Raw genomic sequence first — 22,426 nt, forward strand, 5'->3', positions numbered from 1 at the left:
AGAATTACGCATTTTTATTACACCTTTCAAAATATATTTGCAATGTTAATGATTTTCTGAAATTTTCATCTGTTGCAAGTTGGAGTGGCCATTCAACAAAAGTGGGGAAGAAAGAACAATCATTCCCTCTGTTTGTCCTTGTGGTTTTATATATTGATTTGTGAAGGTCTTAATGTCATTTGTATGACCAGTCTTTATTTTCATAATTGATGCAAAATACATATACTTGGATGTTATAGAGCCTTGTACAAAACTTCCACACACCAAATCATAGATTCAATACTTAACATCCTTTCATTGGCATTGTGACAGAATATTTTGAGGTGGTTTGGGAGGAATTCTTAGAGCAGCTCACACACACACACATTTCAAAACACAGAATTTTTACAGGACTTTTACAGAGTGCTTTTTGCTGAAAGAGCAACCAAGTTGCAACATACAGCTGGCCTGGGAGAGCAGGGGATCTTTGCAGGCAGGGAGAGAAGTCTGGCTCTCAGAGAGGGAGGGAGTGAAACAGAGAGGAGAGACACAGAAATCATTTCCAGAAGGACAAAGCTGGCAAACTTTTGGAAGGCTGTCAGGTCAAAGGAAAAGGATAGCTGTCTGAGGTGACCCGAAAGAAAGAGGATCATCTGGAGAACCCTGAAGGGGGCAAGTTTCGTCAGCAAGACTGATTGGATAGGAATCAGTTGCGGATGTCCTGGAGAAGGAATCTGTCTCTGAAAACCAGCAAGAACCCTCCTGAGTGGTAACCATTTACCTGTTAAACACCAAGGCCTGATGAACTTTGTTAATGCTAACTTCTGTGCGCAGAACAAAAATTGCCTGCAACCCTTGAGATTGATCCAAAGAACTTTTCTAATCTTAAATATACATTACACACACCTGTGCTTAGTATTAGAGGGGGTATTAAGTAGGTTAGGTAGGTTAAGTAATAAGTTAAAGTTTAATTGTTTTCTTGTTCAAATATAATTAAAAACTCCTTTTGTTGAAGTAACCCTGTGTCGTGGTGCATATCTATTGCTGCTGGTTTTTGGGGTCCTCTGGGCTCCGATACAGCATTTTCAATTGAAGCTGGAATCTGTATTAAAGCACATAAATTGGCAGGTTAGAAGCACATTGGCAGCATCCAGTGACTGAAGTTGTTAAATTGCATTAATCTAGTGCCACTGTTGAACTGCCAACAAGGGCATTAATGGTTCCCAAAGATTGTGTCCACTGTGTGACCAATTCTGGATGATACAGCGGTTGTTTTCCAAAAAAAAGTAGGTCAAGAAGCTATCAAATTTTGCATATTTTATGTAATGAGTTTCCTGAAATTGACTCAAGAATACAACCAATTAATCTCTGATTTGCCAATTATTGTAGAATTTGTACAAGAAGTTGTGTTTAAAAAACTGAAGAAAGAGTGTGTTACCTCAGTGATAAATTATGTATTTTTATTAATTCTATGTAGAATGACAGTAAAATAGCTGAAGAACATAGATAGGAACATAAGAATGGAAGAATGAGCTAAATAAAGGGCAATACAGACCAGTGGTGCAAGATGACTTAAGATCGCCATAGGCAAAGTACATTTGATGACGGAGGAGAGCAAAGAAAGAAAGAACATGAAACCAGAACTAATGAAAGAGTTATGCTAAAAAAAAATGTGAATAGAGAAAGAATAATGTGTGAAATGTGATTTGATGAAATATTATTTCTGGTATTACAGCATCGTAGGTTGCCACATTCCATCAGATCTGTTGATGCTTCAGCTGATGAAGAATCAAAAAGGACCAACTTGATTTTGAGTTGATTGATGCCCGTAGAGTTGACATTATACCCAGAAAAAATTATCTCATGCTAGACATGAATCCTTACTAGTCTGCATATGAGGTGCAAGGGATCTTGGGTCATGACAGGTTTGAGGCTGGAATATTCCATTCCGCAAAAATGCTTCCCAGCAATTGCTTTGTTGGTTTACGTAGGAAAAAGAGGTGCATCTATGACATTATGCTGCATCAGAGTTATTTTGAGAGAAAATAAAGATAAGACATGTTGAATGTCAATTTAAACAAAATGTCTGGTGTCTGTGTAGAAATAAAACTAAATAAACTGATTATTTGGACTAAAAAATATACTTAATTTTTAAAAAAAGTTTCTAAAATTCTTCTATTCCCTCCATGTCTGCCACATGACAGGAAATAGAAAGAACAACAGATCTGAAGAAATCTTGATGAATTTTTAATATTTTATTTAAAATTTTGAATATACAATGAATATCTCCCTTCCCTCACCCCCCCTTGATGAATTATTACACTTGTTTTTCTAATGAGCTCATTTTTTTTTGGGTAACATTTTCTGCAATTTTGCAAGGCAATAAAGTTCTGTGGAAGAATGCAGTCTCATATAGAGACAAATACCTCAGATCATCTTAGCAAGATAACAGCATTGGTGACCTGGGTTAGCCATTTGTTTTACATGATCAGGCAGGAGCAGAATTGCAAACAAATTTTGACTGTGGCTCTATAATGCTCACTTTGTTGAGTTGTCTACATGTGGTCGGCATTAGAAATCTGAGAATGAAGAATAGAACCCATTCATGGAGGAACTAAAGCCCAACAGGATGTCTGCTGATGGTAGCCCCATCTGGGCTGGCAGACCGTACAGAAGCTGGTGTACTTGAGGGTTGCATAGATAGTGCTCTGAGTCAGTTTCCTTGACCATCTGCTTAGATTTACGTAGCTGTTTGCTCCCTTAATGAATTCTTCCTTTATATAAAACTGAGTCTCAGCAGTGGTTAGCCTATGAGTTACATATCCTCTTTCTCAGTTTCCCTCTTCAATATGTTGCCTACATTATTTATTTGGGTTTAGGCTATAAGCTGTGAGTATAGTCCCAAAGCTTTTATCTTGGAATCAAATTGGTTGTTTTATTCTGCTCTTTTTTGTAATTCTGACAGATCTGCCCTGTACTCTCGCAGGAGTTTCTTTCATGTTGTGCTGAAGACAATTAGTTGTCTTATGTCTTCTTTATATATTCATGAGGGCCATAAAAACAAAGATGTTGATGTGATACAAAGCTAAAGTCAAGTCCAAGCTTCATATAAACTGCCCTCTTGGTACAAATATTCTTTTATATGCCTACAGATGACAGCTTTTTATGGTCACTTAACAAAATGTCCCTTAACTGTCATTGCACAACAGGGGGTCCCTTCTGACTGATGTGCTGGGGGACTGTGGAATGCATCATTGCCTTCTCAAAATTAGTTCCAATGCCTTTGGCTATATTTGGTTGCCATAACTAATACACACTTCTTGCTGCTTGCACTTAACACATAAAGCACTAAGAAATTCAACATCTACATCTGCAGTGTTCTATTTTTCTAGTGCTAGTAAACCCTGAGAGAGTCGAAAACAGAGTGCTGCCCTGAGGCTCAATCTGTTTCTTGCTTTCCTATCTCAGCAATTCATGTCTGCTGGCCAGGCCTTGGGGAAGCCACCGCACATTTCATCAAACTGTCTAAGACCCAGTGAAGCTGAGACAAACCTCAATTTTAGCCTGGGGCAAGTTCAAGTCAACATTCTATTTCCTTCCATTCTTGGCAAATGGCTTTATACATAGAAAGGGCAGGAGAGGAAACTAAATTTTGACAAATTCCTTCCTCATGATAGATGTAGCCACATATAGTAACCTATCAGTATTGAGACTTGTGGGACTTTGTAAAGGATACTACTGAAATCTCGGTCATAAATAAGTTGCTTTTAATGCACTTTGTGGTAACCTAACATTTTGGCATTTCTGTTCCTTTGTGTGTTCAAGTCTCTACAACAGTTTTATTCTGTCAGATTCTGTGTTAGAATGGTTAATAATTAATCTCTTCCCCCAACCTTAAATCAATTTCATTTGATTTTCAATCAGATCAGGTCACAAATATACTTGTGTTTTTTTCTTTGGAGAGTCATTTCCTCCTGGATCTATTTGGTAACTGTTATCACAACATCTAATTAGAGTCTAGTTGGCTAACATTCCTCAAAGAATTAAAAAGCAATTGGCACAACTCAGTGAATAATCCCCTCCAGTCTTTTTGTGGTGAGTGTTGCAATGTGCACAATGGACTGTTTACAGTTTTGTGTAGGAACAGGTGTTAACAGTTGGAGGAAAATCCAGGTAATAGAGCTCTTTATCTTTCAACGAGCCCCATAGCTGTCAACAGTTGCCAGTCCTTAGATGCCTTTGACTTCTTATTTTGACACGAGCTTTTGTTCAACTGACAAGGGCTGTGTGGGAGGTGGAGGCCGGTCTCTTTCTTCAGTGCTGGAGCAGAAATTAGTTGTCTGACTTACACCAGTTTTGACAGTACCAGTTTTGTTCACTCATTTTGAATACATTTGGAAAGATTCTCAAGAGACTTCTGTGAACTCAGGGTCAGTTTTAAGTCTTTCCCATTACTTAATTGTACATTTGGACAATGGAACTGCAGTTTCAATCTTCCTTTTTATTTCCTTGATTTCAAGATCTTTTCTTTGCCTTTCAATAAAAGAGAAAAAAGTTGGTTAACAATGTTTCTGCAGAAATGTCCAATTAAATTCCAGATTTCCATGTTTATTTTATTTGGTTAAATGTTTCTTTGTTCTCTAATTTGTCTGAAATCTAAACCCAATCCCACAATTTCCTGTTTAATTTATCAGTCCAAAAAAGGACAGAAACATTACTAGCATATAATATTGGTTGCAAAAAATAAACCACTGAAGGCACTCAGCGGAGCAAGCATCATCTGTAGAGAGTGGGAGAAGGATCTATTGAAGTTTTGAGTGAAAACACTGCATCAGGACTGAGAAAGGGGAGGGAAGAGAGGCACAAAAAAGAGATGGGAGGACGAGAAGGGTGATGGATACAGGAAGCCGGAGGGTGGAATTAGGAGAGAGAGGCAGGTGAGTAATAGCTGAAAACAGACAAAAGCCCCTTTTGTAGTTGCATCCCAGTAAATCGGTCTGGGATAGGAATGGTGTTTTTGCTGTTCACACTTGATCACTCTTAACCAGGACACTGCACACTTACAAGGAGCCATCCCCAGGGTTAGGATTGTCTACCTTCGACCGGTAATGTCATGACGCATGGAGCAATGGTGGACTTGCCCCAATTCCTGATCAATATATTATGATCTTGTATTTAAACAAAATTAATCAGTTTATATAACATAATTAAACTTTATGTACAGCACAGTATGAGCCCTTCAGCCCCTGATGTTGTTGTTGTTGTTGAGCTGACCTATGTAAACCTTTATAATGGACCGTGGAAAAGTGCTAGCAATAAATAGCAATAGCAGACCATTTTTAAACAGTTTGGGAAAGTTGCTAGTGCTATCGCGCACAATTTATAAAGTCTGTGAGAAAAAGTGATGGTGGACCTGCTCTCCCAGAATTCCATGTAGGGATTGCTCTAGGAGTCGAGACAGTCCATCCCCAGCATGAGATGACGTCATGAAGGGCAGATTAAACCAGATGCAGGAGGGGATTTGGAAGGTGAAATGTGTGGTTGAGGTAAATGAAACAAGAGAGGGGATGAAAATAGGTGATGGAGTGGCTGGAGAGAGGACTGTGAAAGGTAACAAAAAATGGGAGGACTAGAGGTAGATTTAGAGGGGGGAACACAGTACGTGTTTCAGAAGGGAGGGGTGGAGAGGAATTACTTTTTAGACATATTTAGACATACAGAACTGTAATCGCCCATTTTAGCCCACAAGTCTGATCCATCCAATTTACACCCAATTAGCCTATACCCTTGATATGTTTCAAACAGTGGGAGGAAAACCCACGCAAACACAAGGAGAACATACAAAACTCCTTACAGACAGCATGGGATACGAACCCTGGTCTTGAGATACGAACCCTGATTCCGATCACTAGCACCGGAAAGGCGTTGTGCTAACTGCTATGCCAATAATGTTGGTCAAATTTGTGCAACTCTTTTCTTGATTGGTGTGTTGTGTGTGTGTAAGAGAGTTGTGTGTATGGGAGAGTTGTGTGAGTGTGAGTTCTTTGTATGAGAAATGTGTATGTATGTGAGGTTTATCTTTCTGTGTAAGAGGGGTTGTGTGTGTATACGGGATGTGTATGTGTGAGCGGCGTGTGTGAACTTTTCTTGAGAAATAATTCACTGCAGTGAGAATATTATTGACAGTGGTGCCAATGAATTCATGAATATAAACATAAAATATCTAAGTTTTCAAACCAAGACTAATAATGTCATAGAACACCATATCAAAATTGGTACTTTGAGAATAACAGAATCTCTGAACAGTTAGAACTTTTGAGAGTTGTGATTTTAAAACCAATGAAATGAAAAATAGATTATGTGTGTTTCTTGTATTTAAGATTCATTTAATAGTTTTTTTTAGAGCAGTGGAATTGATTTATTCAAAGGGATTTGGGGTTAGCAATACTTATCCCATTGGAGACCTCTCATCATTGTGTGGTCAAGCCATGAAAAATGGGGAAAGGACAGCTGTGTAATGAAACCAAATCATCGCGCTAATGCAATCTGTTGTTCAGTTTCCTGGATATTCATTTATACAATTCAAAAGCAATCTGATCTTGCTCCCAGATTGCATCTCCCACTAATATATTGAAAATAAATGTAATATATCCTAGAAAGTTCACATTTGTGATAATCTAATAACACTATTCCATAGGGAATTTAAAAGTTGAAGCCATTCCAAGGGATTGTACATGTTTAAGTAGCCGTAGCATTGATTAAAATGTGGCAAATTATTACTATTCTTGTCAGAAATGATTTGTTGTGATGTAACTAAAATATTTCAATATAGTAATGCACTTTGACACTCATAACTTTTATTTTAAAATGCTTGGTCATGTAAATTAAACATTTGTAAGTACAGTATCCTATATAATTACTAAGAAGAAGATTTTATCCATCTTCAACATTTTGAGTGATTTTTTTTGTTTCCTTCGCCCCTCAATTTTATTTTTCTTACTTATGGGGTTAAATAAAATGCTGCAAACTCCAGTAGTTTTTTTTCTTTTCACAGATTATCAAAGTAAAATAATGAGTTTGCATCTAATGGAGTATGGAAATATGTTCAGAAATTTATCATAAAAAATTAAGTTCTTGGGCCTATGTAGCATTTATAAGATACCCATTACAGTCACTAATAGATGTTACAGGCAAGAATTTAACAAATATGCATCAATTATGACATTGCCCCCTTTACAGAAAAATAGACAGCAATGTCCCATTAAAATACATTTGCTATATTACAAATGATATCCTGTATAAGCCCGTATTTCGGAAGCTTCACCTCTACTCTGTGTCACTCCTCTACTGCCAGAATAAGTTGTTCATAAATAGTTCTATTCTCTCATACCTCACCAAGGTGACAATTTTTGTCAATGATAACAGAATAGATGATCCTTATTTCATCCAATCTTGGAGGCCATAGAAATGCCCACCTCGATTCTAAAGTTATGAAGGAATGGAAAATAAAAGTAAGTTTCGTGATTGTGTGATTACATAATGTGACTTTTACTGGAATGTGTATGCCAGTAGGAATTGGAATCAACCCCTTTTCATCCTTGCTGTGGCTAGCTTTGCTCAAGGAATGGATGAGGTACTGGAGGAGCTGACACTTCTCACAAACTGTACCAAAAGATGTGCAGAAAAAGGGTCTAAGTCTAATGCAACTCTTGGCTTGTTCTCTAATAAAGCATCATTGATAATGAATACATAATATCTCAACCATTTTTATGTTCATTTTTGGTTCTGGGTCTCACTGGTGAAGTCAGCATTTAATGCCTGTCTCAAGTTACCCATGGGAAGGTAGTGATGAGCTCCCGCCTTTCATAGCTGCAGTCCACTGGAGAAGGCACTCCCACAGAGATGAGTGCAATGCCAGGATTTCGATATAGTGATGACAAAGCACTAGCAATATATTTCCAAGTCAGGATGGTGCGTGAAGTGCAGAGGAAACTGCAGATGGTGGTGTTCCCTTGCACCCACTGGCCTTGTTGGTACAGATTTCAGGATAAGAGATGCTGTTGGAGTAGCCTGGATAAATAATTATATTGTATTTTGCAGATGCTACACAATGCAATCCTGGTGTGTTGGAGGTAGGAAATGTTCAAGGTTATAGATTGGGTCTCAGTTGATGAATTGTGTTGAACTTCTTGAGCTGTTGGTACAGCCCTCATCCAAGCAGTGGAGGGAATATCATTTCTGCCTTGTCAATGGGAAAACCCTTAGGAGACAGAAGGTAAGTTGCAAGATATGCACTGTTTCATCTGCTCTCGTAGCCACAATCTACATATGGTTGGTCCATTTGTGTCATTGGATCAGTGGTGACCCTCAGAATATTGATGGTAAGGAACAAGTTATCACAATGCAGGTTGTTCGATTCTCCATTTTTGGAGATTGTCATTGCCTGATATGCTGCAGCAAAAATGTTACTTGCCACTCATCAGTCCACTACTGAATGTTGTCTCAGTCTTCTTGCATATTGACATTTGCTGGAGTTCCAGATGGAGTTGAATATTCTGTCCTTTTGATTGATGAAGCGACTGAAGATGATTGGGCATTGTCCTGATAAAACTTTTGCAATGATGCCCCAAGGGTTGAGGTTATTATTCTCCAACAACTACAGCCATCCTCCTTTATGCAAATTATGATTTCAACTTGGAATTTTTTTCCCTTTTGAGATCTTGGACTTCAATTTTAGGAAGACTCCTTGATGCTCCAGTCAGGCAAATGCTGCCTTGGATTGTCCTTTTTATGAACAGGATAAATTTGGAAATTTTCCCCATTGTCAGGTAGAATTCAATGTTGTAACATGTAATTAAACAGCTTGATCAGACTTGCAGCACTATTGCATAATTTGAATGTTGTCTGACCCCATAACATTAGCAGTCTCTAGTGCTCTCAAATGATAGTATTTGTGGTGAACTGAATTGGCGGGAGACTGACTTCTGGGATGAAGGGGATCTTTGGAGGAAGCTGAATTACCTGTACAGTTTCTTCTGGCTGAATGTGACTGAAATTGCTTTGGCCTCTACTTTATGCTCACATGCTATGACATCCCATTGTTGAAAATTTGAATGGTCTTGCAGGTCCTTTTCCTATGAGAGGTTAAATTGGCCTCACCATTCAAGATCAGATTTTCGGGGATTGCAGTTGTCCTAGCTCATATATATTTAAAATTTTATTATTACTGCCTTTGTGCTTTAACATGACTATTCAGCTATTCATTTTGCTGATAAGATATTACAGATTTGTGTATTTTTGCATTTAGAATTTATTGATTCTACCATAAGGGTAGGTGGCATATTTTATTGGATCAGCACTGATGAGCATTGGAAACTTTTTACATTGCTTTGGTCCTTATATTATACAAATGATTTTTAGCAATGCATTACTGGTTCTGGTGAGATGCTTTCTCCATCTTCCTTTGTAATGTGAACATAGATCTGACATGTTCTACAGTGAGAATTGATTTCATAAGCCCAATTGATGTATTCAGATATAATTACTTCCAACACCTAGGTGGTGTACCTAATTTGTACCAAAATGAGGTTTTGAAGAAATAAAATTTAAAAAACTCGAGGTATATCTTTTTGATCATCCTCATTTCATCTGCCAAAATTGTTATTTCTCCTCTTTTGAATGCTGCACATGATTCCTGATAATCAACGGCCCTTATTACTTCAGGCAAGTGACTCTTCATTTTGAGCTGAGGCAATAAGTACCAATGAATTATTTAGCTCTGTGAGATGTTCTAACTAATCTTATTGCTTAACTTCACATTTGTGCTGGAGTTCCTTGACAGTAATCATAAGTATGTCTATGAAGTTTTCTTCTTTCTGTTTTAGTAGATCTATGTTCAATGAGCTATTGACCAAATATTTCTGATTAGCACTGCCCCTTTTGGTGCCTAGGAGGCCAAACACAAACATATGACATTTTATTGTTTCGCCTTGACTTTCAGTGTCATTGTTGCTTTGACTTGGAATACTTATTTCAATTTATTTTTGTCATCTTTTTATTCATTTTTGAGATGTGATTTTCAAGGGTATGGCCAATATTTATTGTTTATGCCCATTTGCCACTACTCCTATAGTGGTGTCCTGAGACTGATATGATTGACTCCTAACAGCCACAACCAGCTTGATTTGAGCTCCATCCAGCAGAGTGTTTTTCTTTGGAGCTCATCGGGTCATCGTAACATGCACACTACATTTTGTCAAGAGCAAAAGCTCCCTTCTCCTCTGAAATTTAGTTCTTTGGCCTGGATTTGAACCCAGGCTGTAATGTGATCAGGACTGAGAGGTCTTGGCAACACCCAGACCTAACAACGATGAGCCAGTTAATGGTGAGTAAATACTATTGATAACACTGTTTATGTCAGCTTCCATCATTTTGCTACTGATTGAGAATTGATTGATGAGGAATATTTTAATGAGATTTTATTTGTCCTGCTTATTATCGACAGAGCATAATAGGGGAATTTTCCATATTGTTGTATGGATCCCAGTGAAGTATTTAAGAGCTTTGCTGGAGGCTCAGATATTAGTTCTGGGATACATCTTCACTATTATAGACAAGAGAATCTTTAGTCTAATAACCTTCACTGCATCCAGTCCTTGAAGCCTTTTCTTGGTACCACAAGGAAGGAATCAATTTGGCTGAAGACTGGATTCTGTGACAGGGATCATAGGATGTATCGACCCAAAAGTGCTGGAGAAACTCAGCAGGTCATGCAGCATCCATATGAAGTAAAAGGCAATTAACATTTCAGGGCTGAACTCTTCATCAGGACTCTGGAAAATCAGTCAGACACCTAAATAAAAAGATGGGGGAGGGGAGGAGGAGAGTAGGGCTATGCAGCATGAGATAATAGGTGGATGTAGGTGGGAAGGTAGAAGAGCAAGAAGCTGAGAAGTGAAAAGCAAAGAGGGCAGAGGGCTCAGAAGGATAGCTCGCTGATAGGAAGAGGATAGGGAGCTGGAAGCAAGGAGATAGATTTGTAGGAAAGAGAGACTGGGTGGGTGGTTAACAGAAATTGGTGAAGCCAATATTGATGCCATCTGGCTGGAGACTGACCAGACAGAATATAATATAAGATGGTGTTTCTATAATTTGCAGTGGCCTCACTTCTTTCTTTTCTTCCCTCCCACCTGTATCCTATTACCTTTTACCTCTTAGCCTGCTCCTTCCTGCACCTGTACCTCCCTTTTCCTTTTTATTCAGGCTTTACCAGTTTTTTGCAGATTCCTGACAAAGGACTCAGGTGCAAAAACTTGATTGCCTTTTACTTCCTATGGAATTTCTGCAGCACTTTTATGTACTGTACTCGACCCCAACGACAGCTGATGTTCTTGTTATACACGACATAACTAGAATGATCAGTCAGGTGTGTATAGCTGAGCATGGTTGCAAGTCTTCTGTTTTCTCTTTGATATTATTCTTTGCTGCATTGCATTTTCATTGAGCGTGGAAATATTTGTGAAGCTACCTCCTCCCACCATGTAATTGTCCACCACCATTCATTACTAGATATAGCAGGACTGCAGAACTTTTTTGGTCTATTAGTTGATGAGGTTAATGGAACAGTCTTGTTCACTGTAATTTTATTCTTAAGACTTTGCCAGGCATTTAAAGTACTTTATTACATATTTTTCTTCTAAATTAAAGATATTTACCATATATTTCAGCATATAAGACGACCTTTGAAGCACCCAAAAAACACACCAAAAACATGGGTCATTTTATAGGCCACGTACAAAAACATCACCTTAAAATTCTAATCAAAATACACTCAATTGGTTCCACTCAGACCCCATCCTACAACAAGTTTTTTAGCTACCAGTATATTAGATATAATTTTTTATTGTTTTAAAAAAAAACACATCTAAAATCCTTCAAAATCACTATCATTGTCTGAGGCAAAGAATTTGGCGAACACATCCAGAGTCTCACTGTTTCTGAGCAATTTTTCTTTTTTGTTGTATTAACAGATTTTTCCTGTTCATGAAATGGCTGCACCATCCTACTGTACCTTTAAAATCGTTAGTGTTCTGGGTTTGACCTTGCCACTTCAGTGTATATGCTCTGATTTTATTTCTTGTGACTATGTAGCAATCTTGCCTCTGTTCAAGTACCCATTCTGCAACATGATTTTCCAACTCCAGCCAACAAATGATTCCTCTTCTCATCGAACGTTGTTTCTTTGATATTTTTCTTAAAACACCTTCATTCTTTCTCCACTCTCTTACCATCTTCTCAATAATGTCCAATGTCCTTGCAGTAGAACAGCTGGTTGATTTCTTTTCCACTTCAATGATTTTTAACTTACAATTTGCTTCATACTTTCTTTGTTTTGCTGGAGGTTCCATGATAAAACACCCATTTTGTGGCCACGCCCAATAGCTCAGTCAACACACATATCTTTTGGAGGGGGGGTCATCTTATACACCTGATATATGATAAAACCCTGAAATTGGGGACGTCTCGTCTGAAGGTCATCTTATATGCCGATATATATGGTACTTTGAATTTTTCCACATTGCTGATTTCTGCTTTGTGTAATTAATCCAATCTGCTTACATTTTGTTATCTTAGAAAGTATTTGTGTTTTTTGTGACAAGTTTCTTTCATGTTTTAAAAATGCATGTCTTATGAGCTTATGAGTTCACTCTTGTTCTCGCTTGTTGGCTTGTTCTCACCTCTGAGTATGAAGATTATGGATTTATTACTCAAAGCTTATCTTGGTTGACCCCTCATCGCTTTACTGTGGTGAGTGTTGCATTGTCTTTAGGTTAGAGGCTAAACATCGGCACAATTGGATAAAATATCCCAAGTTATCATTTAAATTATGTTCTTTGTGGGAATTTGATATGTGGAAATTTTCTATTTCCTACATAAAAACAATACCACACGAGAAAGGCAATTAATTGCTGTTTGAGTATTTTGAAACATCTGTTACTCCATAAAATGTAATTTTCTTTCTTCTAAAACTAGTTTGAACAATTTAGGTTTCAATTTGCAACTGTGCTGAGAATTGAAACCCAAGTTGTTCTGAATACAGGAGATCAAATATAGAGTCAAGTAACAGAGGAAAGAACATGGGCAGATCATTCAAACTAACAGCTGCTCACCACTCACTTTGTATTTATAGGGACATCATGTGAAGGTCAGGAAACATCATACATCCCATTGTACTAGTGACTGACACTGTAGCAATCCTGAATTAATGTACCAAGATCCAGGGAATCACTTGATTTTGCTTGCTATCTCGGCAAGCCAACTCATATTTAAGTACATCAAGTAATGGAATAATAACTTTGTGTCACTTGATGTGCATCAGCATGTTGGGCATGTTCTCATATGTTCTCAAATTCAGTTGTTTCATAAATGATTGCCATAAAAATCTTTGATCTTCTCAGCTGTGCTTTTTTGTGGGGTGATGTATGGTCTAATACCCAGCATTATTCCCCACTATGAGTATTTAATGCAAGGACCTAAAACATTATATCAGCCCTCTATGGAATAGCATCAAGCAGAATACCAGTGTAATAATATTCTGTCAAAAACTAGTTTTGAAAATGATGCAAGCTAAGAAGCTCTTCTTCGGCATTTTTTTTCTGGCCTAATCTTCTGCTGTTAATTTTAAATTGAATTCATTCATTCTTCCACTTGGGCCTTTTGCTAAGGAATTAACGTGGTACCCAAGTCAGGATTACCTACCATCTTCACTGAATCATGAACTGATCATTAATCACATTTATTAAATCAATTTGTGCTTTATTTTTAGTATGCCAGATTTCTAAAATCTTCAGTTCAAGGCAGGAGTTAAAATGTTATTGACTGATGGGGCACTTTGCTTTTTTAAAACTCTTCTAGGCTCTACATCATTCAATAAGTAGGGGGTCATGGGTTTATTTATTTTGCTGATTCAGAAAATCTAATGATAAAACAACTACTTTGGTTGTATTAAAAAAATAATTCTTGGTGAAAGGCATAATTTGGAAGCGGGCACTCAATATTTGTGAACCTAAAGCATTCCTAAAGACTTTAACTTGGGGTATAACTGTAATTCCTATAAATATTTGTCTTTTCATCTATTGTTTGAAAGAAAATCTGAAGACATCATGCTTACATATGACCTTATCTCACTGTTTTGCAGTTAAGGGTGGCACAGTTGGCCTATTGGTTAGTGCAACACCTTTACAGTGCCAGCAATTGAAACCAGGGTTCGAATCCCACACTGTCTTAAGGCGTTTGTATGTTCTCCCCGTGTCTGCAAGGGTTTTCCCCGGGGGTGCCGGTTTCCTCCTACCCTTCAAAAACTTAACAGGGGTTGTAGCTCAATTGGGTGCAATTGGCCTTTTGCCGAGCTATAAGTCTTAATTTTTTTAAAAAAAACATTAAACTTAAATGATGCATTATAAATAACAAATTGGACCTTGAAGCGACTGATATCAAAGCTCTGGTCACACTAGCACTGATTCATTCGTAATTATTTGTTGAATCTAACTTTTTAAATGTGGCTACAGCTTATATTGCATTCCTGCTGGTCATCAGTATTTCCCCTCTACCTAGGGGAATAATGCTTCTGCCATGCAAGCAAACCACAACACCCATGAGACAATAAAATATATTAATGCAACTGCAGTTCTAAAGAACATCTAGAATGACAGGAGAAATTTCATTTGAAGTGCACATGGCATCAGAAGAAACTGAGCTCAAGTTGTGAATGATGGGATTTTTCTGTCTAATTTGGTCATTCTCCTTGCATAATCCAGAAGTTTCTGCAATTCAGTCTGATTAACAATAGTCATTTCTTCTGTTTGGAACATGTCCAGTTTCCATCCCTGCAGAATCCTGTCAATGTAATCCCTCATAATAAGTAATTAATCAACATAACAATAAGCATTCCTTGAAGAATGGCTCCAGCCTGAACCATTGGCAATATATCTTTGCCTCCTCTTGTTGTTCAAAAGACTGGCTGAGTTCCTCCAGCATTTCAGTGTGTTTTTACTACAATCACAGCATCTGCAGACTTTGATGTTTCACTTCTTTGGAACTACATGCAAATTGTGCCAACTCAACTATGATTTGCATCAATATTGTACAAACTTGCACATTTAGGCTGAAAAGTTGGAAGTATTTTGTAGCCCAACTTGGAGGATCTGAACCACATGGTTGCCAGCAGCTTCAGATGGGTGTTATAACCCTGGTTGGCAGAAAATAAAGTCAAGGTTTATTGATCGTAGCCTGCAGGATGAATGAGGTGTTTATATGGAGTTGGCACACATTGCTCATTATCACACAGCAACTTGAGATGGTATATCATAATAGCTTGAAGTTTGCTCCATTATGACTTTCAAGGCTCACTTATGTGAGCCGACATTATGCAGAGTTCTAATTTGCAAATGAAATGGAGATTGGAACCAGTTGAAACCTTTTCAGCTTTCCTATCATGCATTTTGTTTTGACAACCTACTCTGGAATTTTCTTACGACATGCCAATTCTTCTACCTGTCAGGGGTAAGGATGTAATAAGAGTATTATGTGTTTTTGCCTTGATGCTTAAAGGTGATTTCACATGCAAATCTATGTAGTATAACCTACCCAGTACAGAATAGGTGGTATCTGAAGAGATGTTTGGATAGTCTCCAAGTTCTGCATTGGACATTCATTTTTTTTATATTTTAAAGTTAGTTTGCTTTTCTTATGTATTCCTTTAATCTCTTAAATGGATTAATAGCTTTGTCAATCCAAATTGATCAAAATATAAGAATTTGTTCTTATATGATATATTAGGGACCATAAATGAGCTGATACTAAAATTTTTGTAGTTATGCATAAAGATGGGAAACAAAGGTTACTAACAATCATCTAAGCTTGGACAAAGACAATGATAAGTGAGTGTAGGTTCCTTCTCCTCTTGTTAACACTGAAACCTATAAGAAACCGCAGTGTTGAGTATCTTGTCGTTAAACTTCTAATCATAAATGAAAACAGTGAAGAGATCTGAGGCCCAGTTTGAAAAATTAACACAATTTGTCTTTCCTTGTTCTAACCATTTCGATATCTGACAATTTTCTCTTAGTAATTCTTCCACTCAATCAATTTCCCAATTCTCTGTTGTGTCAGAAGTAGGTGAAAAGTTTAGTAATACGTTATGCAGCTTTAAATATGCCTTTAGAATTGAAACTATGTTTGTTCTTTTGCAGTGTGACAGTGAGAGTGACGTTGATGATAAGGTAAGAACAATTGTTTTTTAAACTAAGTGTTTGGTTCCAACATATAACTGCTCCGAATGCTTCTTTCATTACTCAGAACCTGAGGAAATCTGTATATAATGTTTTAAAAAAGCGGTATTTTAATTTCAGGGAAAAAAATCAGATTGGTAAAAGTCTCTGCCAGTATCTATATTGGTCATTGCAATTGAACCTCTGCAGGGTTACAGATAGCTGAAAAAGAGCAGCTAAATCTAATAAATCAAGACTGTTTTACAGAACATAGACTGAGAATTGAGTAAGGAAACAGTATTGTTAGATGGTTAGATTTTCAATGGTAGGATACAGAATAAATGGCTAAGACTTTAGGAATGTTGATGCACAGAGGAAATGTGGGATGCAAGTCCCTAGCTTGTTGAAAGTGGTAACAGGTGGATTTGCTTTCATGGGCCAAGGTATTGAGTATAAGAGTTGGAATGTCATACTGTAGTTGGATAAAATATTGGTTACACCATACTTGGCGAATTGCGCACAGCTCTGAAAGCCACAGGACAGGAAGAATGTAGAAAGAGCACAAAAGAGATTCGCCAGTATTATGCTGGAATGAAAGGCTGAAGTTATACAGAGAGAATGGATCTGCTAGATTTATTCTCACTGAAATGCATGAGGCTGAAGGGTAATTTTGTGGATGTTTATGTAATATGAGGGGAAGTTATAGATAAGATGGAGAGTCTTTATCCCAAGCAGGAGAGTCTAGAACGAGGGGCCTCAGAAGTAAGCTGAGAGGAGAGAAATCTAAAGGAGATCTGAGTAAATGTTTTATACAGAGAATGATGGTTACCTGGAACAAGCTACAAAAGGAGGTGGGTGAGTGATATACAATGACATAATTGAAAAGGCATTTGGACAGATACTCTGAAACAAAAGGATACCAGCCTGGTACAGGCAAATGGAATGTGTAGTGATGAGATGGGCTGGAGCGTCCTGTTTCCCTGCTGCGAGATTCGATGTTTCTATAACTTTGCCCCATTGAAACGTATTCAGTCACTTTCAGCAACTCGGAGCTGGTTTGGAAAATAAGGATGTGATTATTACTTCAATCAAAAGGTGTTTTTGAAATATGCTTTTAATAGAGTAACAATAAAGTCATGTTATTGTGTAACAAGTTTTGGGAAGAAGGACATTTTTGATAAAGGTTTTCTATAACTATTGATTTATTTTTCATTTACACAATGAAATATATAAAGGCACCATAAGGTCATTGGATTTTTTTTTTCTTTTGTGACATATAGTCAAGCATGCATGAAGACCATTTCATTTTCTGAATTGTTGCTTTCAAGTTAAAATGCCACAACTGTGTTTTGAAGGTACTGTGCCCTCTAAATGATAAACAGTGCCATTCTGAATACAGGTATACCCCGCTTTACCAAACTAGAGAGTTCCTACAGAACCTTTCGTAAGCTGAAATGGCATAAAGCGAAGAAGCGATTCCCATTGATTTCTATAGGAAAAATTTTTGAGCATTCCCAGACCCAAAAAATAACCTACCAAATAACACCTCAAACTTAAAATAACACTAACATTTATTAAAAGCAGGAATGATATGATAAATACACAGCCTATAAATAGAAATTAACTTTTTGAACCTTCTAATGTGCTCTGATCAGGGCACACCACCACCCCACGCGCACCCCACCACACCCCCCCCCCCCCCCGCCCCCAGCTCAGTACCGCCGCCACCACCTGCTTCTTCTACACTCGTACATTCTGTCCATGGGCGGGGGAGGGGTGACACCATGAGTTACTGCACTGGGTAACACCAACCCCAGTGATGCCACTGGATGGGAGGTACAGGAGACTGAGATGCAGGAGAGAGAGTAAGAGGGCCGTCTATCTATTAACATCTCATCGTAGTTCCCGGGGAAGGAGCTGCTTGGGGCGCAGCCTCAGGATGTACACGCAACCTCTATAACAGCTCGCTGCTTTCGTAAAAGCGAAATTCATTTCGTAAAAGTGGACACAGGTTTCTTTGTAAAAAGCGAATTTGCATAAATCAATTATTCGTAAAGCGGGGTATACTTGTATTAAGGTAGTAAGATAATTTCAGGTACTACATGACTTGTCTAAGAAATCTGTGTGCCGATGGGTTTTAATTAGCATTGCATGATTCAGTTTGAAGAGGTTTAAGTACTTTAATGGCTTTACACAGCTGCATGCCTCGATGATTGGTGATTTTTACTGCTAGATTGTGCAACAATAATTATAAAAAATTTATTTTGATGGTATTGATTAATATTTTTTGGTTTAAGCCCTTGGTATCACTATTGAACAATTTTTTAAAAAAGCTGCTGATGTATATTTCTACATATAATTTCTTAGTACATTTCTGACTTCCATTATTTTACTAGATCGTAAAACTTTTCCTGAATATGTGTATTTTCAAGTTTTTCTTGAAAAGGAAACAAAATGTTCAAAGAAGGGGTTGCCTAGTTAAAAAAATAGAAAATGTGGTTGGTCAAACTAGTTTTGGCATTGGTAGATGTATTTCTGAAAAATGCCCCTTCAATTTAAATTTAAATTAGGTTGTTCTGGAGACAAACTTTGTGTTTTTAAATTAATTATGCTGCTGAATTTTTCCAGCAAGGAGGAAATAAAAAAACATTAGCATATGACACAGGGCAAAGAGTTTCAGAAAGCTCATCAATTTTTTATATGGAAGACAGAGTGATAGGCGTAGAAATGGAGGTGAATGAGATAGAAAAATTGGAAGATAAAGATAAGGAAATGAAGAAGACACATAATTTACTGGCCCAAAAAAATTGACATTTTAGAGAATTTCAGGAGATGTAATAATATAAAAATAGTGGGCCTGAAAGAAGGTGAAGAAGGGGCATTTAAGTATACGATTAAACTGATGAAGTGAAAGGAAAGATTGAATATTGAAAGGCGATTTCGGAGTTACCGGTAAGTTTGGAACATTTCAAGATACTTGATTTTCAGAAAAATAGACAAAATTGAATAAAATGGAGACATATCCTGATAATAAAAGATTGGGATTATTTTGGATTAAAAGAGGAAATGTCAGTAACTGACAATGCCGTGGGAGTATCATATAAGCACTGGGAAAGTTAATGTATTAGGACAAATTTAAATTATGAAACTAGAGCCATATGTAATCGGATAAAACAACAATGATTGAGAAATCTAATATCTTGGTTAAAACAAATTTTGTAATGTGGAAAAAGAACGTATGGAATCAATTCAAAACAGTTTTATAGATCATAATGTTGAAGAACCAGTCAGGTGAATCACTCCCTGAAAAATAACCTGTCTTTGACCTGATGTGTATCCACTGCTTCGGCAAGCAGAGGTTGAGGTGTTGGTGCAGGAGTTGAGGTAAAGTAAGGACAACCCTGTCAAGGAACAATAGGATTCAGCAAAAAGGCAGAGGTAAGGACAGGTTTTTATAACTGGTAGGGAAAAGATATTGTTAAGACTACATATAAAAGTGGGGGGGGGGGGGAGTGGTCACGTGATGGAGTAGTGGCTGGTTAGGGAAAACCACCCCTCCACAAAGAAAGTTGAAAAAAATGGTAGAAAAACAAGGCAGAGAAGTAAAATATAAAAAAGTCAAAGGATAAAAGGTATAAGAAGAACTTGAAGATGGCTCCAAAGAAGGAAAAGACGACAGTCAAGTAAAGAAGAGATAAATAAATCGCTGGAGAAAAAAGAGGAAGACCTTACTGGTGTCCGGGTGCAGGAAGCTCTCCCCAAGAGGATGACCCAATCGGTAAAGCTGGTGACCAGGCAGCTGGGTGGCAACATTCCCTAGGGTGGTCTTGAACATTGGCTTGCAGAGCCCAATGCACGGTACGCATTGTAGCAAGGATGCCGGTGGGAGTAGACGCCAGGAGCAAGACGCTGAATCGGCAATGGGAGAGGCCGCAGAGAAGACACTGATGGAAGCAGGATCAACACGGAGCCAAGAAATGGAGCTAGAGAAAGAAGATCAAAAGGAAGATATGGTTTTATAGTTATGGTTATAAAGACTTGCAAGAAAAAATACAAGGTAAAAAACAGAAGCAAATGATTGATAAGGAATACTTTGACAGTCAAATAAAGATTCTAATGGAAACAATAATGGCTGAGCTCAATACTATTAAAAAACCATGCAAAGGACAGATGCAAGGAATAGAGAATGCAATGGCAGACATGAGAAAACAAAATGATGAAGTGGAAGACAGAGTGATAGGCGTAGAAATGGAGGTGAATGAGATAGAAAAATTGGAAGATAAAGATAAGGAAATGAAGAAGACACATGATTTACTTGCCCAAAAAAATTGACATTTTAGAGAATTTCAGGAGATATAATAATATAAAAATAGTGGGACTGAAAGAAGGTGAAGAAGGGGCAGATATAAAAGGATTTATAAAAAGATGGATCCCACAGATCATGGGAGTGGAAGAACTCAAAGAAGAAATAGAAATTGAAAGAGCCCACAGAGCATTGGCGCCAAAGCCACAATCACAACAGAAACCGTGATCCATACTAATAAAGCTACTATGATATACAACAAGAGAGAAAATATTGGAACTGGCAATGAGAAGAATGAAAGAAAATAAGGACACATTGGAGTACAATGGGAAAAATTTTTTTTATCCAGATATCAGCTTTGAACTTTTAAAGAAGAGAAAGGAGTTTAATTTAGCAAAAACTGTTCTATGGAAAAAGGTTATAACTTTGTGTTACGCATCCAGCAGTGTTGAAGATATTCATCCCTGGTGGGCAAAATAAACTGTTTTCAGATCCAGAAGAGCTTGTTGCTTTGCAGACCGATTACCAAATAAGCAACAAAAAGAGGAGTAAAGGAAATAATAAAAGAACTGTTAAGATAATGTATATAAATAAGTTGAAATGTTAATAGTTTGAGTACAGGCATTTATGGAAAAAAAAGTTTTAAAAAAAGGCTTTGTTATATTTTTAAGAATAATACATAGTGATTTCTCTGGGGGAGGGCTGGGAAGGGGGAAAGGTCTGCCCACTGCAAAATCTGTTGACATTTGCGGTATACACCACAACCCATGTAGAAAAGGGAGTTGTGGTTGTCTTGCGAGGTGGCATGGGCAGCTCAGTAAAGGGGGAATTTAATGTTGTTTTCTTTAATAGTATTTTTTGGTTTTCTTATGGTTTTTGTTATTTTCCTACTAGTTGTGGCGTCATGTATAGTAAAGAGTAAAAACAATCTCAAGAGTGATTTTAGAAGAAGAGAGATGGAGGGGTTAAAGAGGTGGGAGAGAGGTGAAAACAAATGAGTACATTGAACTATAAGACTATTAATATTAATGGAATTCACAATAAAATTACGAGAAAAAAGTTACTGATACTACTTAAAAAAGAAAATAGACATAGCATTTATACAAGAAATGCACTTAACTGAGTGAGAACATCGCAAACTGAAGAGAGACTGGGTAGGTCATGTAGTGGCATCATCGTACAATTCAAAAGCCAGGAGAGTTGCTATAATAGTTAATAAGAATATGCCAGTTAAGATAAAGAAAATAATAACAGACCCAGCGGGTAGATACGTAATGATGATGTGCCAGATTTATTCAAAATTTTGGAATTTGTTGAACATTTATGCGCCTAATGAAGATGACCAGGAATTTATGAAGGACATTTTTTTTTAAGATAGCAGATACACAGGGACACATGTTACTAGAGGGAGACTTTAATTTTAATCTTGACCCATTAATAGATAAAACCAGGAAGACAAATATAAATAATAAAGCAGCTAAATTTACATTGTACTCAATGCATGATATGAAGATAATTGATATATGGAGAAAACAACACCCAAAAGAAAGAGGTTATTCATATTATTCAAACAGGCATAAAACATATTCTAGGATTGACATGTTCTTTTTTAAAATTTTTATTTTTCACACTATGAACCATATTAACCAAAATACACACAAACATTGCCCTCTCGAATATACAGTGTCATTTTCTCCCCTTTTTCCCCCTTCCTTTCCCTTCCTCCTTTCCACTCCCCTCCTTACCCACTAAACGTTCAACATATACATTACAATAAACCCATTAAACAATGTCATCACACAATGAAAATAAATAAGAAAATTGTATCATCTACTTTTACACACTAGGTCAGTTCATTTTGTCTTCTTCTCATTCT

The 22,426-nt window shown here is 37.2% G+C and overlaps 1 protein-coding gene across 20 annotated transcripts in view; it reads left to right on the forward strand.

The window, feature by feature from the left end:
• fbrsl1 (fibrosin-like 1) overlaps positions 1 to 22,426 on the forward strand; it is an 898,034-nt gene that overhangs the window by 585,762 nt on the left and 289,846 nt on the right. For all 20 annotated transcript variants that reach the window (XM_069932521.1, XM_069932525.1, XM_069932524.1 and 17 more), the window contains one exon: positions 16,230 to 16,259. In XM_069932521.1, the coding sequence (XP_069788622.1) occupies positions 16,230 to 16,259 (30 nt within the window). The remainder of the gene's footprint in view (positions 1 to 16,229; positions 16,260 to 22,426) is intronic.

Source organism: Narcine bancroftii, chromosome 4 (assembly GCF_036971445.1).
Source record: "Narcine bancroftii isolate sNarBan1 chromosome 4, sNarBan1.hap1, whole genome shotgun sequence".
NCBI classification, from domain to species: domain Eukaryota; kingdom Metazoa; phylum Chordata; class Chondrichthyes; order Torpediniformes; family Narcinidae; genus Narcine; species Narcine bancroftii.